General features: G+C 39.3%; 3 protein-coding genes across 10 annotated transcripts; 2 read left to right on the top strand and 1 right to left on the bottom strand.

The window, feature by feature from the left end:
• Positions 1-797: 797 nt before the first annotated feature.
• LOC111248416 (Golgi-associated PDZ and coiled-coil motif-containing protein-like) lies at positions 798-13,690 on the bottom strand. Of its 4 annotated transcripts, XM_086984512.1 has the most exons (9): positions 13,176-13,365; positions 12,871-12,924; positions 10,640-10,795; positions 2,832-3,178; positions 2,422-2,541; positions 2,183-2,309; positions 1,691-1,956; positions 1,212-1,277; positions 798-1,061 (listed from the first exon to the last, which is right to left on the bottom strand). In XM_086984512.1, the coding sequence occupies exons 1-9, from the start codon at positions 13,176-13,178 to the stop codon at positions 977-979; spliced, it is 1,224 nt and encodes a 407-aa protein (XP_086840638.1). In that variant the 5' UTR covers positions 13,179-13,365; the 3' UTR covers positions 798-976. The 4 variants fall into 4 exon arrangements, with proteins under 4 accessions (XP_086840638.1, XP_022656475.1, XP_022656476.1 ...); XM_022800740.2 differs by lacking the exons at positions 12,871-12,924; positions 13,176-13,365 and adding an exon at positions 13,498-13,690; XM_022800741.2 differs by lacking the exon at positions 12,871-12,924 and having other exon boundaries at positions 13,176-13,363.
• On the top strand, positions 4,337-10,216 carry LOC111248414 (uncharacterized). Of its 3 annotated transcripts, none has more exons than XM_086984502.1 (9): positions 4,337-4,710; positions 6,583-6,762; positions 7,130-7,341; positions 7,540-7,701; positions 7,925-8,078; positions 8,253-8,359; positions 8,516-8,651; positions 8,837-9,120; positions 9,491-10,216. In XM_086984502.1, the coding sequence occupies exons 1-9, from the start codon at positions 4,504-4,506 to the stop codon at positions 9,633-9,635; spliced, it is 1,587 nt and encodes a 528-aa protein (XP_086840628.1). In that variant the 5' UTR covers positions 4,337-4,503; the 3' UTR covers positions 9,636-10,216. The 3 variants fall into 3 exon arrangements, with proteins under 3 accessions (XP_086840628.1, XP_022656467.1, XP_022656468.1); XM_022800732.2 differs by having other exon boundaries at positions 4,340-4,710; positions 8,837-9,108; XM_022800733.2 differs by having other exon boundaries at positions 4,340-4,710; positions 8,837-9,177; positions 9,491-9,631.
• A 68-nt stretch (positions 13,691-13,758) lies between the features above and the next one.
• LOC111248417 (uncharacterized) lies at positions 13,759-16,631 on the top strand. 3 transcript variants are annotated; one of them, XM_022800744.2, is made up of 5 exons: positions 13,760-13,911; positions 14,360-14,529; positions 15,008-15,127; positions 15,499-15,705; positions 16,017-16,631. In XM_022800744.2, the coding sequence occupies exons 2-5, from the start codon at positions 14,410-14,412 to the stop codon at positions 16,224-16,226; spliced, it is 657 nt and encodes a 218-aa protein (XP_022656479.1). In that variant the 5' UTR covers positions 13,760-13,911; positions 14,360-14,409; the 3' UTR covers positions 16,227-16,631. The 3 variants fall into 3 exon arrangements, with proteins under 3 accessions (XP_022656480.1, XP_022656479.1, XP_086840640.1); XM_086984514.1 differs by lacking the exon at positions 13,760-13,911 and adding an exon at positions 14,049-14,073; XM_022800745.2 differs by lacking the exon at positions 15,008-15,127 and having other exon boundaries at positions 13,759-13,911.
• Positions 16,632-16,791: the final 160 nt, after the last annotated feature.

Here is a 16,791-nt window from a genome sequence, read left to right on the forward strand (position 1 = left end):
CAGTTATTTTGTTTTGCGCGTAGCAGACTCTAGTTCGACCGTCACCATTGCTGAGGCCATCCCGACTCATCGAAAGCTCTTTTTTGGAAGAAACCATCTTCAAGTGCAGTGACATCGTGTTTGACCTTCAACTTCGTATGCATTCCAAACTTTCCATGATTCGGCATGTCTCGCCACACGCTGCGTCACCTATTTTTCTGCTGTGTAGATTGCTTTCAGTCAATTTGATAGTACTATATTCAATCATACCCGACGCCATTACGATATTTCACAAGAACTGTTCTATATATATCGGACTATAATGCTCCAGAGACGCGCCGTGCCGGCACATACGTTAATCGGTTTCCGGTTGCAGCGGACAGTTCGATAGTACGCACGCTAACGAACCAACCGTACTCAACACCATAAAGCGGCGGAGTGGAACGAACAATGAAAATATAATTAAGTAAAGCGAACTAGTCCTCTAGTTGTAGAACTAATTTTACATTAGTTCACTACATAAGTCCGAAAGGATTCGAACTGTGGATTTGGAGCGACTATTTCAGTGGAAAATTACCACACAACCAATAAGCTCCTTGTCTTCTGTATACTGCGCTAGTCAAGACAGCATGATTAAGAACACGGATAGGTAGTGCCCACATATAATCAAGCCTTGACCGTCTGAAGGCCGATACAATTATTTCGATACAGTGAGACCAGGGCGGTTATGGGTATGCGGTAAGGGCAAAATTAATACTACTAATAATCAGCAATAATAGTGATAATAATCATATAGTAGCAGTAATGAATACACGACATTTCTGTGGTGCAATATATGCCACAACAAGAGCGTTGTGTATGCGAGTCATTCTGTTTCAGTTTCGTCCACACTTCCTTTTGGTCGCAATAGTGTCCAAATCATAATAAGCGCCATCGCCATAACATCAACACCTGCTTCTCTTGATCTCTTCCTCCAATCGGCTGCAGTAGATCTCACTCAGTCGAGGGAACCTGAATCACTGCCCTTCACCGACACGTCGGTTTTAGGTGACGAAGATTTGGTTTCCTGTGAAGCGATTGACCTGCCCAAATATCACAAAGCTTACATGTTTGCTTCACTAAGGTGTTTTTATATCATAGGGAACTATCTTGTTTACGGACTATTTCACTGAACTGCTGAGATATGAATGACCAAGTTCGTTTCTCTGAACCGTCCGATAGATTTAACTTACCCGTTTTCTTCAAGTACTTCAGCGGCATCGCCTCCAGCCAGATCCTTTGGCAAGAAAAAATGGTACCTGGGAAAAAGTAGGGCCCTTATTTAATAATTTTTTAAATGAACAATATTTTAAGCTGATTATTGTGTAACCAATCAAACGTAATTTCAAGAATTGAATAACTATACCATAAGGCTTTGAAATAAAATATACATTTAGGATATAGACAATGTTACGTTTACTTGTACACGTCCACAACAAAATCAACAGGTATATACACATATTAGCAGACATCAGCATAATTTCAAAATAATTAGTCTCTGGAACATTATCTTTTTCCAGCAATCTGCCTACATTTGATACCTATGTAACAGAAATAAAAAAACTAAGCTGACTGCTTTTATCCATAAGTCTGCAGTGTACGCAATGCGTTTACTCAGCCTACTGATTTATGACTGTTTTTCCTAAAATCAATATAATAAAAGGTGCATTACTTCATCATGGCATCGTGCGCTTCGGTTCGAGCTTCTTGTTCTTGCGTGGTCTTGTCAGCATGTTCATCTATCCAGAGTAAATCGAGCTCGACGCTACCTTCCTGACGGCTCAATATCTCAACAGCCTCGTCGTGTAGGCACTGGCGAATATCAATGTCGTTAACCGCTAAAACTGCGTCTCCTACAAAAAGTTGACCGGAACGCCACGCAGCCATATGAGGGTGAACTTCACTCACAACGATCGGGACTCTGTGTTCCCTTCCACCCTAAAGTAAGGACCAAAAAGAATGCTTCTTATTGAGGCTAATTTAGATAAGTTTTTGTATTGAGAGGACCCTGTATTGCTTCCTTGCATGATGACATATGCATACGTTCGTATTGAATGAATTAAAAAATGACTTTGGTGTATAGTTTACTACTCATGGCTTACAGATAGACTATAGTCCGTATAGTGCTTTGCAACAACAGTGAACTTCTATTCAGTATATTTACGGTAATTGAAATGCCGAGTCCCTCATTATGTGCTTTGTAGATTACAACTCTGCGAACTTCCCCTGATGGAGGCATCCTGGCTGCTCGAGCACGTTCCTCTTCTAACGCCAGCCGGTTTAGTCGAGCCCTGAAGCCCACAGAAACTGATGTCAGACATGTTTGTGTCCTTAATGTGCACAGTAAATCACGTATATAGGCGGGCAAATAGTGATGGATTGCACAAGGTAAGACATTGTTACCTGCATGCACGAATCACCATCTTGTGTCGATGAAGACGGATTTCCGATTGAAGTTGACTCCAGAGACGGTCCTGCTCGGCTGGCTTTAAATTACCATTAAGCAGTTGTATTTGTTGAATTCTGCAGTTTGATTGGTTGTGTAAAATGTTTTGAGTTAGAGTACGGATAATTGAAAGGATATCTCAAGGTTAGAAAGCTTTCAACATCTGTGACCGAACTATAGTGCAGTTCATTAGGACCTGCGGTCCATTATGATCACTCATTAAGAACTTCTGCCACTGTACTTACAGATATTCTTCCGTCATCAAAAACAAAAACCGAATTGTTATTACCGTTTTCCCTAATTAAGTGTCAAAGGGAAGACATGATTGTGGCCCCAAAAAGCAGTACTTGGACTACACGGTACACACCTGCCGGCCAACTCCTTGTCGAGATATTTCGCGGCAAGCTTTGCGCCTACAAGTTCACTCTCGTTATTGGCTAGAATCTTTCGCAATCGATCATTTTCCGCTCGCAGAAATACCAATTCTGCTCTCTGACGTGCGTCCTGGCCAACCTCCTCCAGCACCTGTTTGAGATCCTCTTCCAGCTTAGCCTGGATGGCCTGAGCATCACCGTCCGAGGACACCCTCCTCTGCCGGGATGCTTCAAGCTGTGCAGCCTGAAGCCGTGCGAGCAGCGCCCGTGCCTCCTTATCCGCGACAACTCGAGCGGACTCCGCGGAATAGAGCAGCCCCTTTGTCTCATCTAGTTGGGCCTGTAATGGAAGAAAGAAAGATGAATAAAACAAAAACCAAGTTAATCACTAGTTATCTAGGATTTCTTACGACATCCGAAATATCAAATCAATAGCGTTAATGATAAGAATCTAACAATAAATATTGTAAATTACAAAATGATCACACTAAGTGACATCGCCTACGAAGTAAATACGACTCTTGAAGCGCACGAATGGTCTTACTTTAGCACAGTTTTGTGCATCAATCGCATTAATAAGTCATCAAAAAATAAAGGAGTGTGACTAACCGTTGTTACTCGATTGTTTGTATCCATCATCGAGAGTCTATCTGCCAATGCATCGTACCCTCATTGGTAACGTATACGGCAGGCATCACAATCCCTAAACGTTATCGGTCATCGTCAACATTTGACCAGTATCATCACCGCCACTTATCGTGGTCATCATCAACCTTCACATCTACGAACGGTACGCCACTACTCCGTTCTAACAATAGCGTTACATTGCGGAGCTGAACTGAGCCATACAAGCAGTATGAGCTTCGTTGTCTAGCCTATGTCGGATCATGTCCCTTTGTTCCAACTAATTGTGGATTGACCACACCACTAGGCGTACCACCACTTTGCTTTACGTCGCGTGTCCAGTGTTGTCGCTTGACTCGTTTAACGCTCTCAACGCTTTGTTCAAGCCAGTCGTGAATTGCCCGGCATTGTCGCTACTGCTATTGCCAGTGTGACTATTTCTGTCAGCAAGCTATCTTGTTATCAAACAGGAATCTATATTTCTCCTTTTATCATTTGTGTAGCCCATGGTTTAAAGAGTCAACGATGGTCCTTGATGTCAGCAGCTCAATCAGCGCCTTCACTCGGTGGGGTGGACATGCTCTTCTCGACAAACCTGCTGGCAGCCTGACCCACTTGACAGGGAACAAATGGGTTTGCCCGAGGAAACGTACTATCAGCACGACAACCATCAGCTGCAGCATTCGGATCTCCAGTAGAGGTCTTGTCGCAGCTCTACGTGCTTTTTTATGCGAAATAGCGAAGAGGGATTTAACACCTTGTGACCGCGTCACCACTGCCCGATTGTTGCGTTACCGCATTGGTCTGGTTGCTCTCGCCACCAACTGGAGATTAGTACGAGCGCTGTCTTATAGGTTGATGGTCAGCCCGTTACGTGAAAACAGCTTTGGTCAGACAATACCCATTTGCAAGCAACTAAGCTAGCTGTTCCAGTGCCTGGCTAACCTTACGTACGTCAGCCAGATCAAGCCGCAAGCGGCAGATAGTTTCCCCAGAAGTCAATACCGCATCGAGCTCCATCGGATATCGTGTAAAACCATTATGACACGACGTTCAACCCTATCGGCAATATTTTTTGTGGGCTGTTGGGCACTTCTGGCAGGTTCAACATCCGTAGTAGAAGCGTTCAATTTCAACTCACGTCTTTCGCACGGAGCAAAGTCCACCACCCCCGATGAAGAAGACGGACCTCCGGCATCAGCTCAGTTCAAGGCTGCAGCGTACCCCAGGCAAGAGGTGTCCACTTTTGTAAGTGATCCTTTCGACCCGTTGTTTCTCCATTATTATAATAGTTATTATTTAAAAATGCGGTATGTAAGAAAATCAGCTAATAGGTCATACCGTACTATTAGTAGGGTATGACCTATTAGCTATTAATCCTAAATAGTTCTTAGCTATTCTAACGACAAAGATCTTTAACATAACACCTGTGTAAATAATGCATCCCTACTCAAATCGTATTTGTTTGTAAACGTTACTTATACTACTATTAAAATGTTCCCGAAAAATGCATTCTTTTGCAAACGTTGAGAACCTAAGCTAAATTAATTACAACTAAGGACTGCTCAGGCTTGCGCTACAGGATATCTAATCTTTTATAACCGTCTAACACGGACTCTGCCTGACGTCATATTATCGATCTTAATGTCAGGTCGTGCATTGTGTACTAGGCAGTACACAATGCACAACCTGTATAGGTATACTAACAATAACACAAATAACAACAACTAAGAACCTAGATTATAAGGTATCACTTCGAGCCCAAACTTCTATCATTTTATGATCCTTTCTTGTCATATACGACCTAATGACAAGTATTCATTCTATTTCGTGGTTAGTGGCTTATATTATCCTACCGCCTGTAGCAGTTAACCCGCTACATTGAAAATTGTTTTTTTTTATTTATTATCATTATTATACGAACACATTACGAATCATGGTATCACAGTATGCTTGATATTTGACGTGACTTCACGTACCTCTACAAACCTATACCCTGCAAATGCAATCGTTGGTGAAGGTATCTCGCAGGTCAGGCTAATATAATTTTAGAAACAGAAACAGATATGGAATACGAACAAGCGACTGAGAACACAAGGGACAGAATATATCGTTTCCTCTGTTGAGCTATTTGCAGCCTTTTATGTGTTCTGCCTATTTTTTGTTACCCATTGATTGCATCCTGCCGTATGGTAGCAGAGTGCTACATGAGGACAGATTAGCCAATGAGGATGCGGCGCATTAATTAGCAATTGATAACAGACAAGATCTGAATAAACACACACACACCCTAAGTCGCAATGTCTACCGACCCCATTAGAGATCGCCACAATGATAAAATCGAAAAATATTGCCCTGTAACAATGAATAAAGTAAATGTACAATATCGGAGGTGTAGCTGCAATGGAGGGATGGCTGTGCCTGATTTATTTTTTGACGCCTACATAGATGTATGTATATGTATCTTTATAGAAGAGTCTGAAAAGATAGTTATGTTTTGTTAACTACTACCAGTACTGGTACTTAGAGTAGTACGTATTGAACCGGGTTATTGTTATTCACTTTGTTTTTACTCCAGGAAAGCTTCTAATGGCTGTCAGATTGTAGCGGCTTTTTTTACAGCTGTATGCAAGCATTGAAATAGGCAAAGTAACGCAAATAAGGCTGTAACCATGAAGCTTGTTTAAGTCTCCCATATCATCGTAACTATAGATGCTTAGACAGTTCTAAAGCAACGTTTGAGAATACCAATTGAGATCAGTGGAGAAATTATTTCTTTAGAAAATATCTATTGTACATAACTAATAACATACCTTTGTAGAGAACTGGACACTTCTGATAAATGAATCAGCGTAGTCATTCTAAACGGCTTTCTTTACCGATGATTCGGTGCCTTTAAAATTATGCACCAAACCAACCCATGTATTAGAAGCAATCCTAGCAGTGATAGCTTTGAAACGACGATAATTATCAAATGATAACCGAAAAGGCTTGCGTTAATAGTAGGAACAAAGTGAGCGTTCTTATCATACGAGCATTCTACAAGGCACGAGCGAGTCTTAAACGACACTATAATTTTGCACAGGGGACCCGTTTACAGTTTTGGTGTTTTTATCTTAGCCGGTAATCGATCGTACTGCGGATTTGGAGGACAAACTCAAAACGTTGGACCTGTCTATATCGAAATTCCAAACGTCGGTGGAGTACATCACTCAACAGCTGGGAAGAAGATTAGAGAGTATAGAGCAGAAGCTGGCCCGTCTTGAAGCTACAACAGACGTGCAGCGAATCGCTAAACAGGTACAGTTTAATCTATTTCAATTCTCGAATTGAGCCGTCCCATCGAGAAATTGACTAACCTTGAGATCTTGCAACATTTTTAACGATTCAAGAATCATCTATGTAATAAAGAGCTTCGGGACATTTTCTCGATGTCGAATTTCAACTGCAGTAGTTTGTTCAACTAAAGTAGAATGTTAATCGAAATATTTTCTTTGGTAATATGTACATATGTCCTTAGTACTACAGCTCTTTCTCATATGGTATATATACCTCAAATGAAGAATGATAAAAAGATTAGGGGCCACACATTACACTAAAATGCAATCAAGCTTGAACGTAACGGGACCGTGGCGCCAAATATATACATCGAATTTTGAGATTTCAGCAAGACCAGTCCACACAACTGAATACGAAGTTGGACGTAATCAACGAGAAACTCTCGACTAAGCTATCGACAATTGATGGCAAAATTGACGCCAAGCTTGAACGATCCTGGACGAAGCTAGATATGCTAAGCCATGGTTATGACAAACAGTTTGAGGATCTCATGGGACGAGTTGTCAAGCAGGATTCCAAAAGAGACACCGAATATCAAAGGTTAATAGTAAATTATTTTTAATGTTCGTTGTTCGAGATTAAGAACCATTAAAACTTTCTAAGTCTACTGTAAATCATATATTTTGACGTTTAGTAATGTATGTAATGATTAACGACGTCCTCAAGACATGATTAGCACCATTGGTACAGATGCTTGTTGGTTATTTTCGGCATAAATTATTAAATTGCAATATGCAGATCTCTGCAGAAGATGGAAGTTGTTGAGAACCTGGTACGCTCTATGGGGAAGATGCTAATGGACTCATTCGGCGAGGGGCGAAAAATGAGGTTACAGCAGCAAAGTCCAGACTCGGAACCTGACTACGCTATCATTGAGGGAATTTACACGCGGCTTGACAGGTAACTAAAAATTACCTCTAGAAAGTTGAGAAATTTTACATTACGACTAAGGTAGGAAATTCTACTTGACTAAGCTGTTGAGCTTGGTTGCGCGTTTTGTCAAGTGAAAGTAAACTGTGTTTTATTTTACCGAGTTTGTTTCACCAGATCTTTCAGCTCTAAAAGTATAGTTTTTTCCTGACAACTATTTAACAAGCCCCTGTTTACTTCACACTTTCTGCAGAATTATTAATGAAACAATTGTAAACAAAGCCAAGTGCGAAGTATCTAACGTGACCTCCGAGCTCGAAGAGCGTTTCCGGACCCATATGACAAAAATGACCGCAGCTATAAATGAAGTACGAGAAGGTTTAATTAACGGCACCTTGCGTATCGATGTAAGTATTCAAGGCTGACCACTCGGTTAAACTTACAACATTTAATTTACTGTGAATGAAATCGAAACACGATCTAACCTTTAGTAAAAAAATGGCCCCATGAAATTTATTATCATATTTATGCTATGCGCGAATATATATACTCTAGCTAATAGAGAACTATATTACTCAAAGGGAGAACACAGGTGTCTAGACAAGAGCGCGGAATCGTTCAAGGACGAGCTCCAAAAACTTCGACACGATCTCGAATTGATTCTAAGCAGTTCTGAACAGCAAAACAGGTTAGGGTTTACCACTTCTTGAAAGAGTTCTCTGACACTATGTCTAAATACAACCCTACATATCATAGTTATTTATCACATACATTAAATTACTGAAAATTTTCGCCATGAACATTAAGTATAAACTTTTTTGTTACTTCCTTATTTAACCATCAGAGATATGGGTGAAGCTTTGTCAGTGGTTGGACGCACGTTTGAACAAAAACTCCAAAACCTTTACCAAAATGTGGCTCAGGCATTCAAGGTCCTTCAGGAGTCACAGAGCAAACTCTCCGAGTCTTGCTCCTTGCAAGTAAGTATTTTGACTTATGTATTACGAGGAATTTTTGGCTACTGGCGCTTGTCATTTTTTGCACTATAACTTTGCTGGTAACCTGACGTATACACGAAACCAAATCTAATTTACTATTTGCCAGCAAAGCATCCGAGCTTCGTATGATTAACGCTCTTGTGTGTATAAACAAACATTGTATTTAGGCCGATCGCCAGCACAGTGAAACATCTTCAAGTGTGGCTCTACAACAGGCTGAGTTACTAGCTGCACTACGGAACACATCTTCGGACATCACTGCAACGTTCGAAAAAAGACTGAGTCAACTTAGAGAATACGTGGATGGTGTTCTCACTCAACAGAATGGAGCTAGCGGAGGTGGCAATGGTGGGCAGTCACATAGCGCGACACTTCAGATGCACAACCTCAACGGCGGGACCTTCGAAGGACACTTCGGACCTGGCAGCAAATCGCTTGAGTATGGCTCTAGGTACCACAACAAACGACTTTAGTGAGAGAGCAGAGACAGCCGGCCTCCGTATCTAGTGTAAGAGCACTTTATCTTTGTTGTTATGAACAAGCTTTCGTTACAGTCTTCTTCTAGCTCCTGTTGCTAAATAAATATCATTCTTACTTGCAAAATGTAGGCGATAGGTACGAGTCCACTGAATACCTCATACAAAGATGTTATGTCAACTGACAAGTTGATATAAGGACGCCGTCTACATAAACAAAGCACTTTACCGATCAAACTTTGGGCCAAATGATTGGTATGAGTCAAACACACAACTCCACGACATTCCAGTATTTTTAGACAACGACCCATAATCAATAGTTATTTTGTAATGTTGGTTTCGTAGGTCTTCGCGCCCCGCACCCTTAGACGCGCCCAGTGCCTCTGGCGAGGCCAACCGGGAGCTGCATGAGCTCCACAACATGCCACAGACCGAGGACCCCAAGGCTGATTTTAATCAACGCCCTATGGGTGTTCTGCGATTCATCTAGTCGATGGCTGAACCAACGGCTGGCCACGGCAACAGCAGAAGTCCTGTGAGTATTAAAATGACGCTGGGAGGATATCTGGTACAATATGTGCTAAAACATACGGCCACTCGGAAATCTGAATATCACAAACTACTGAGTCTGTTTGAAAAGGGCAAGTTCGAAATGGATGGTGGTGATACATCGTAGCGGAGAAAGCGGCGAGACTCAAAAGGGGCGTTGGTTGGATAAGTTATTATAGTAGTAACAAAGGTAGCCAGAAACAGCAAACATAGGTTTAACAAGGACTTGTATAGATTCCGGAGATCTCAATAAGCTTCATTAAAAAAAAACTTTGACTCAATCCTAAATATGAACAATATTGCTTCCAAGTTCATCATCATAATAAAACAACGCTTAGGAGAAACTTTTTTTGTTATCGTAATCAAAATTTACTTATAATTAGAAAAGATAATAGATAGCAACATTTTTCTTATGCAAAACTAAGAAATGGAAATAAAACAACTTCCTTTATATTTACAGTGAACAATTCTTAGTACCAGTGTTGTAGTATATATTTAATAAATAAACACCATAAATCCAAATCTCTATTGAGTACTTCTTTAATAGTCACAATCATGACTTGCTCAACTGATATTCCTTACTGATCACCAGCTCGTGAACTACGTTGCACTCAAAAAACAGTACGCTACTAAAAAAGCAGTGATCTTAAATGGCCAAGCAATTGAAAGCACTTACTTTCGATCAAGCTCCGCAGCAAAAAACGACGAGACAATAAGGACTTCGTAGGCAGTCATTTTCTAGCGTAATTAAGTATACTTAGTAGAACTTATAGTAGAACTTAACCATAACGGTTTAGCTTCTTGTCTACAGCCCTCATAAATAAGCTTTATTAGAAATTGCTTCAGATATTACGAAAAAAATATCGTTATACTAAGCGAGTATAGATTATATAAAGCGCGGAAAAGGCTATCGTTACGCATACGTGCGTTGCTAGATGGTAATACCTGTAGTTTCACATTTAGCTCGCCGACGGCGAGCGCTTTGTGCACTAGCTGGCCAAAGGCAGCACACATTGCAGATAGCCGTTCCCTTCCCTGATAGCACAACGGCTGATGTTTTTCCTCTAGGTCGCCAAGCATCGAGTCCAACTCGATGTAAACCTGCAAACATAACACGGCAACAACGAAACACGTAGCATTACAACAGTCTACACTAACCTGTTTTTAATACAAAGATCAGCGAGGTGAGGATAACGTATGCAGCGGATTCGTAGCATTGTTCCTGAACATGACCATTACAACAAACAAAATCCCTCCAGGGACATCATTTTTTTTGCGCTTTTTTACCAGAACGACCTGACAAATGAGGATCTAAGTAAAAATGCTCGTAGCGCGAGTTCCAACATTTGCTTCCAAACGGGTAAAATCTACGTGTGAAGAATGAACGGTATTCCTGTTTATTTTACTGGTCTAATCAAATTATTATACATTAAATCCAAACGTTCGAGTTGAGGTCCATCAGTAGTTTGCTGGATTGTTTATCTCGCCATTTTTTACATGAATCCGTTTAAGCCTAAAAAGGAGCACAATTCATTTTGAAATAAAAGCAAACTGGAAACAGCGGGAAACGCGTACTCTGCTTAAATGATTTCCAGGCTATTTACAAAAGGGGTATTATTGAATTTTGTCTAATGACATTTCATGTATTGTTTCCTGTATACTGTCTGGATCATATTACAAAAATTGTGTGCTGTGCCAGTCCAGTCTAGTGTGAAAGCCTCTAAGATGTGGTTCAAGTTCAACACTTGAGGAAAGACTCGACAACGAAACTGAAGCGCACGTAAATTGTAAATACATTGCTAGACACTTCGATCAATTATTCTGATTTAATATTACATGAAGCTTAAGGCAGACAGCGGGCTTAAAGTGTAGTTCAACGGCGATGTTTCAAACATTCTACACTCAATTTAGCAAATTTTAGTTAGCTCTCAAGGTCTTCAGTGTAATTCCGTAGTTACATATCAAAGTAAAAGAAGTCTTATTGATCAAAGTGTTTCTCTCCCAGCATAGTGATGCTTGACGGCACAGCGCCACAGAAATCGAGAGTAGCTTTGCGGACAAATGCAAGGTGGGGTTCAGTACTAATTATTCATCATGAATGTAAGAAAAAAGTCGGTCTTACAAGAACGCTGCACTATAATATACCAGTTCTTCGCTTTTCCACATAAAAAGTAACGTGCATAAGTTCAAATAGTAGACACAGCAGTGATAGTATGTTCATAATAGATTAATTTCTTAGACCCTTCAACAATGCAGTTGTCCTTCCAACTCTCGCTCTACGGAATTAACTGACTACACTATTTAGTTTTAGCAGCAAACTCAACATTGGTTAATATTAGTTAACATAATTATTTCGGTCTTAATTTTTTTTGTTGTTAATTACATACCTCATACAGGTCGATCTAATTACCCATTAACAAACCATTATCTAAACACAAGTTCTTATCTCTAACACCGAACAGCGCGTATGCCTACTTTGTCTACACAGCAAATTTCAGTTATAAGATGAACGTTTAAATGATTGCTGCAAACACGTATTTTTAACAGGGTTGTAGAAATTATATAATAATGGATATAGAAAAACTTAAAGTCAAATAGCTGCTCTTTAAATATACAAGCCAAAGGACCGTGTGACTTCGAGAAGTCGAAATTTACCACTACTAAAACTTACTTTTTTCCACCTTTTAGTTGTTTTTACGCGTCCTAACCGAGCGTTTTCGAATACGCTTAAACTTTATATAAAAATCACTTGCGATATGAAAGCAAACTTCTTGTCTGGCACTGATATAGGTTTAAAGCAGAACAGGTCTATATGTAAAATAAATATTTATTTGATAATAAAAAGATGTGTACAAAAACCGTATATATGGTAGCTGTAGTATTATTTAAAGACACTGAATGGTATTACCATTGAAAGACAAGAATTTGTAAATAAAACACCCATGTTTCAGGATTTGCAATATAGCAACTACGAAATTCCATAACGATATTGAAATAAAGTTAGTAACTAAATAAGTAGCATTTCCGTTCCAACAGCGGTATTTGCTTTGAAAAAATGAAGGCAAGATTTTACATGAAATACTTGGCTATGAACCTTTATGAACTCTAATTAATTTGGTCGTGCGTCCACGCGTGACAATTATGTTTAACATCTACAAAAAACAACTTTAACTTACCTTGTTTAGAACGGCATATGTATCGAGCAAAAATGACAATATGGATATACCAAACTTGAAATTGACATTGAACTGAGATTAAACGTATTGATCGATACGACTAACAGCTAACATTATATATATATATATATATATATATATTATTTTTTTTTTTTTTATTATATATATATATATATATATATTTGTTTGCCAAAGCTAATACCCGCTAGTACTCTTTTAGACCATTCACTACTAGGACAACCTGTAACGTGCCAAGAGCTTAATTGGTCATTCAAAGGTATAAGAACGGTTCAGGTGTTTTTAACCATTTCGAATGTCGACGTGGTTGTTGGGCGCGCGCGATTGACGCGTAAGGCACTACGACTAGATAATACTTCATGTGATCAGTCTCGTGTCAAATCAAAAAGGCGCGCTCAGCATGGCGAACAGAAAACACGTCCGCAGTTGAACCACCTAACTGGCTTTACGGGCAGTAATGAAAGTATTCTTTCGTGGCAGAGCACCATGATAATCGTATAAAAAACGGAGGAGCACACAGGCCATGAGGGTGAGTCAAGTATAACAGGAGGGCGGTAGACAGTTATAAAAAATACAGCCGTGTCGTATTCACACAACGTTGTGACGCACCTTATCGAACTCCTTCTCAAGCAGTTGAACCCATTTCAGGGCGATTGGGCCAGGGCTGGCATTGTTTTCTGTCGACCCCATCCTACCGCATTATCGCCCGAGAAACTCCACACAGTTTCACGTATCTACTTTGCCACACACAGCTGTGCAAGAAGGCCTCTGAAACCGAACTGACAAGCAACATGTCGACACTACCATACAAAATCGACGTGATATGAGGTTCAATGTTGTTATTAGACGGAATTTGGGAGTTAAAGAGCGGAACGAATGCGGAGAATACAAATAGTTTGTTGCTTAAAGCGAGTGCAGGGCGTATGGGCGCCAGAGAAAAGTACTTTGTCTAAAGATAGCGTACTAAGGCAAAACGGATCTTGAAAGCGCATGACATTACTCAAACTGATTGTGTGTAAAAAGGTAAAGTGACTTGTCGAAAGAACCAATCGCCAATGAGACAATATGAACAAAATCAAACTGAATGAACCGTTTTTGAAGCAGTAGACAAAATTTGTTCCAATAGTTGAAAACACAAAACGTAGCATGGAAATGAGCTTCCGTCTAAATCGCAGCTGAGCTAAAGTGAATGTATATTATTTATATATACACTATACTTGATGGGAGTACGAAAAGTAATACGCAAAACTGTGACATATAGGATTTTACACTTATTAAATTGGTTTTTAAAGACACTTATTATAGTTTTGTCACGCAGTTCTAGTGAGTGCGATGGATGCAAGCGTCAAGTTCATTGACGCGATATTTGTAGATAAAGTATATATAAAGGCGGACCTAGAGTCTAACTCATTTTAAGGAGGGCTATCATTCAGTCTCATACATTGTAGCCATAATCTTCGACTCTCTGTAGGCAAGCCTGAGAATCACCATTTTTCTGTAGAGTCTTGACTATTTGTTTCAATGAGTGCGACAAGTGCAATCAATAGCCTTCATACAGAAAACAAGGATCTACTACAGAGGACCAAAGATGACATGCACAAACTGATTGTTAGCTTGAACAACATCGACAGGATCTTGAAGGTAATTTATGCATAAGTTCGAGAATTATAGTTTAGACTAAAAAAGATGACCCTAATATAAAGTAAGCGAATTACTTACTTTGAGTTGAGAATTATAGTTTAGACTAAAAAAGACGACCCCCAATATAAAATAAGCGATTTAATTACATTGAGTTGAGAACATAGAAGCTGGTAATCAATTGTCATGTTCGTCGATAGAAATATCTGTTTTCGTTTAATTTTAGCCTAATCATATGGATTTACGTTTTAGGCAAGTTAACTTGGGCTGAATAACTTGTCACAGAGTACATACCTCTGGAAGAAACGCAGCTATGTATTTTAGAGGTATACTTCCTATAGGAGTAATAAGTAAACGTATAATTTTTTCACTTATTGTTATCGACTTTGTGAAAATATTCAGCATAACTTTTAGTAAAAATCTATGAAACTATTTAAAATATTATGATGTATGAATACTTATTCGATCTACTATTTTTCAGGACTATAGCTCTCTAATGACAGATGCGTACAGGTCGGACATGGTGGAAGCAATGAAAATGCTATACGGGGTTTCAAGGAAAGTCGAAAAATATAAAACTCGTCTAGATATTGCACTTCAGGTAGCATTTTTGCAATAGAACCCGTATATGGGGACCAAATAGTTGGTCGTTGAGCAGCTTTTCAATGTTAAATGTAAGATAGAGACCGAATATTAGCTCGTGCCACTAAAATTAGCACTCAAAGCACATAAAAAAAATTTGCATAAAAAGATGCCACGCCTCTAAGAAGTTTTTAGCATTTTTACTGCTTTTGATTTATCACTATTTGGAACTTAGCTCAACTACCTTTTGAACAGTTGCAGCAAGTTCTAATTAAGTGACTTAATAACAAGTGATAGTAATGATTTTTAAATGATCGTATCATTACGTGAAAAACTCTATTTTCAACTTAGTTCAAGGAGATCATATTACTTTATTATTATTATTTTAAGGCTCCAGGCGGAGACTTCAAAGCTCAGTTAGAGCAAATGGCAGCCAACGAGAAGAATCTGAACTACGAGGAAGAGTCATTCCCCGAGCTAACACAACTGCAGGAGATTATAAATCGTTCGAACGTTTACACTGAACCGATCGAGGAGGCGGGAACGTCCAGAGGACAAAAAAAGAGTAACAGGAGTCGAAGAACCAGGGATGTCGAGGTAAGCTGAAGCAACGAAATCACTGTCAGTTGATACTTTGTCAGGTCTGATAGAAATCAAATAAATGTGGTTGTTAAAGTAGGTAAATCGGTTATTTTGATGGCACTTTCTCAAAGTTTTATTGAAAGGTGTGAAATACAATAGCACATATGAACAGGATAAAGAAAATACAATAGCACATATGAACAGGATAAAGAAAATACAATAGCACATATGAACAGGATAAAGAAACAAAACAAGTATTGTAATCCATTATCAGATATCTGGAGAATGTAAGACGTATATCCTGTGCAATCAATTTATTTTTTCAGATAGTGGAAGCCGAGGAATGCCGCATTGACCCGCTAACTAAAGGCCCCATAAAAAACCCGGTCCGTAATAAGAGATGTCGTCACCTCTATTGTTATGAAACTATACTACCCTACATTCGTACTATAACGTACCCACGGTGTCCAATAGCCGGTTGTCACTTGCCACACATTCGAGAAAGTGATCTTGAGTTTACCAATTTTGATTTGTAAGCCAAAAGAAAAAAGCGAAAGAAGAACATGCCTGACTCAAGCCTTATCTTTGTACTGTATTGTACTTGATAAATATACTCTCAGTATATATAAAAGTAGTACGCCAAAAAAACTGTAGAACTCTAAAGGAAACTATTGTCGACACACAGGAGACCAAAGCGATTATTCGAATATGGCTTGATTCTATTTATTGTGTAAAATGAATGTTACGTAGAACAATGTCATGGTGCTACGAGAATCATCGAAAATGAATGTTTGAAGGTTTCTTATCTGATTGTTTTACAATCGGTTGCGCCACGAATTGTCAGTAGTACTCTGCAACGGTACCAGTACTAACAAAGCCGACAAGAACATTCTACCTTGTATATCCTTTTTATCCAAGAATAAAGGTACATATTAATTGAATTCAAGAAAAACTATATATATTTAGTATGGAATATTAAAGGTTATCTTTTACAAAATTTAATTAAGTTTGAAATAGGATAAACAAAGCCACATTTCCAACCGATGGCACACTAACGAGCAATCGATAACTGTGTAATATACTGTACAGCTGGTTTTTATG

The sequence above is a fragment of the Varroa destructor genome, unplaced genomic scaffold, assembly GCF_002443255.2.
Source record: "Varroa destructor unplaced genomic scaffold, Vdes_3.0 BEIS01000003.1, whole genome shotgun sequence".
Classification (NCBI taxonomy): Eukaryota; Metazoa; Arthropoda; class Arachnida; order Mesostigmata; family Varroidae; genus Varroa; species Varroa destructor.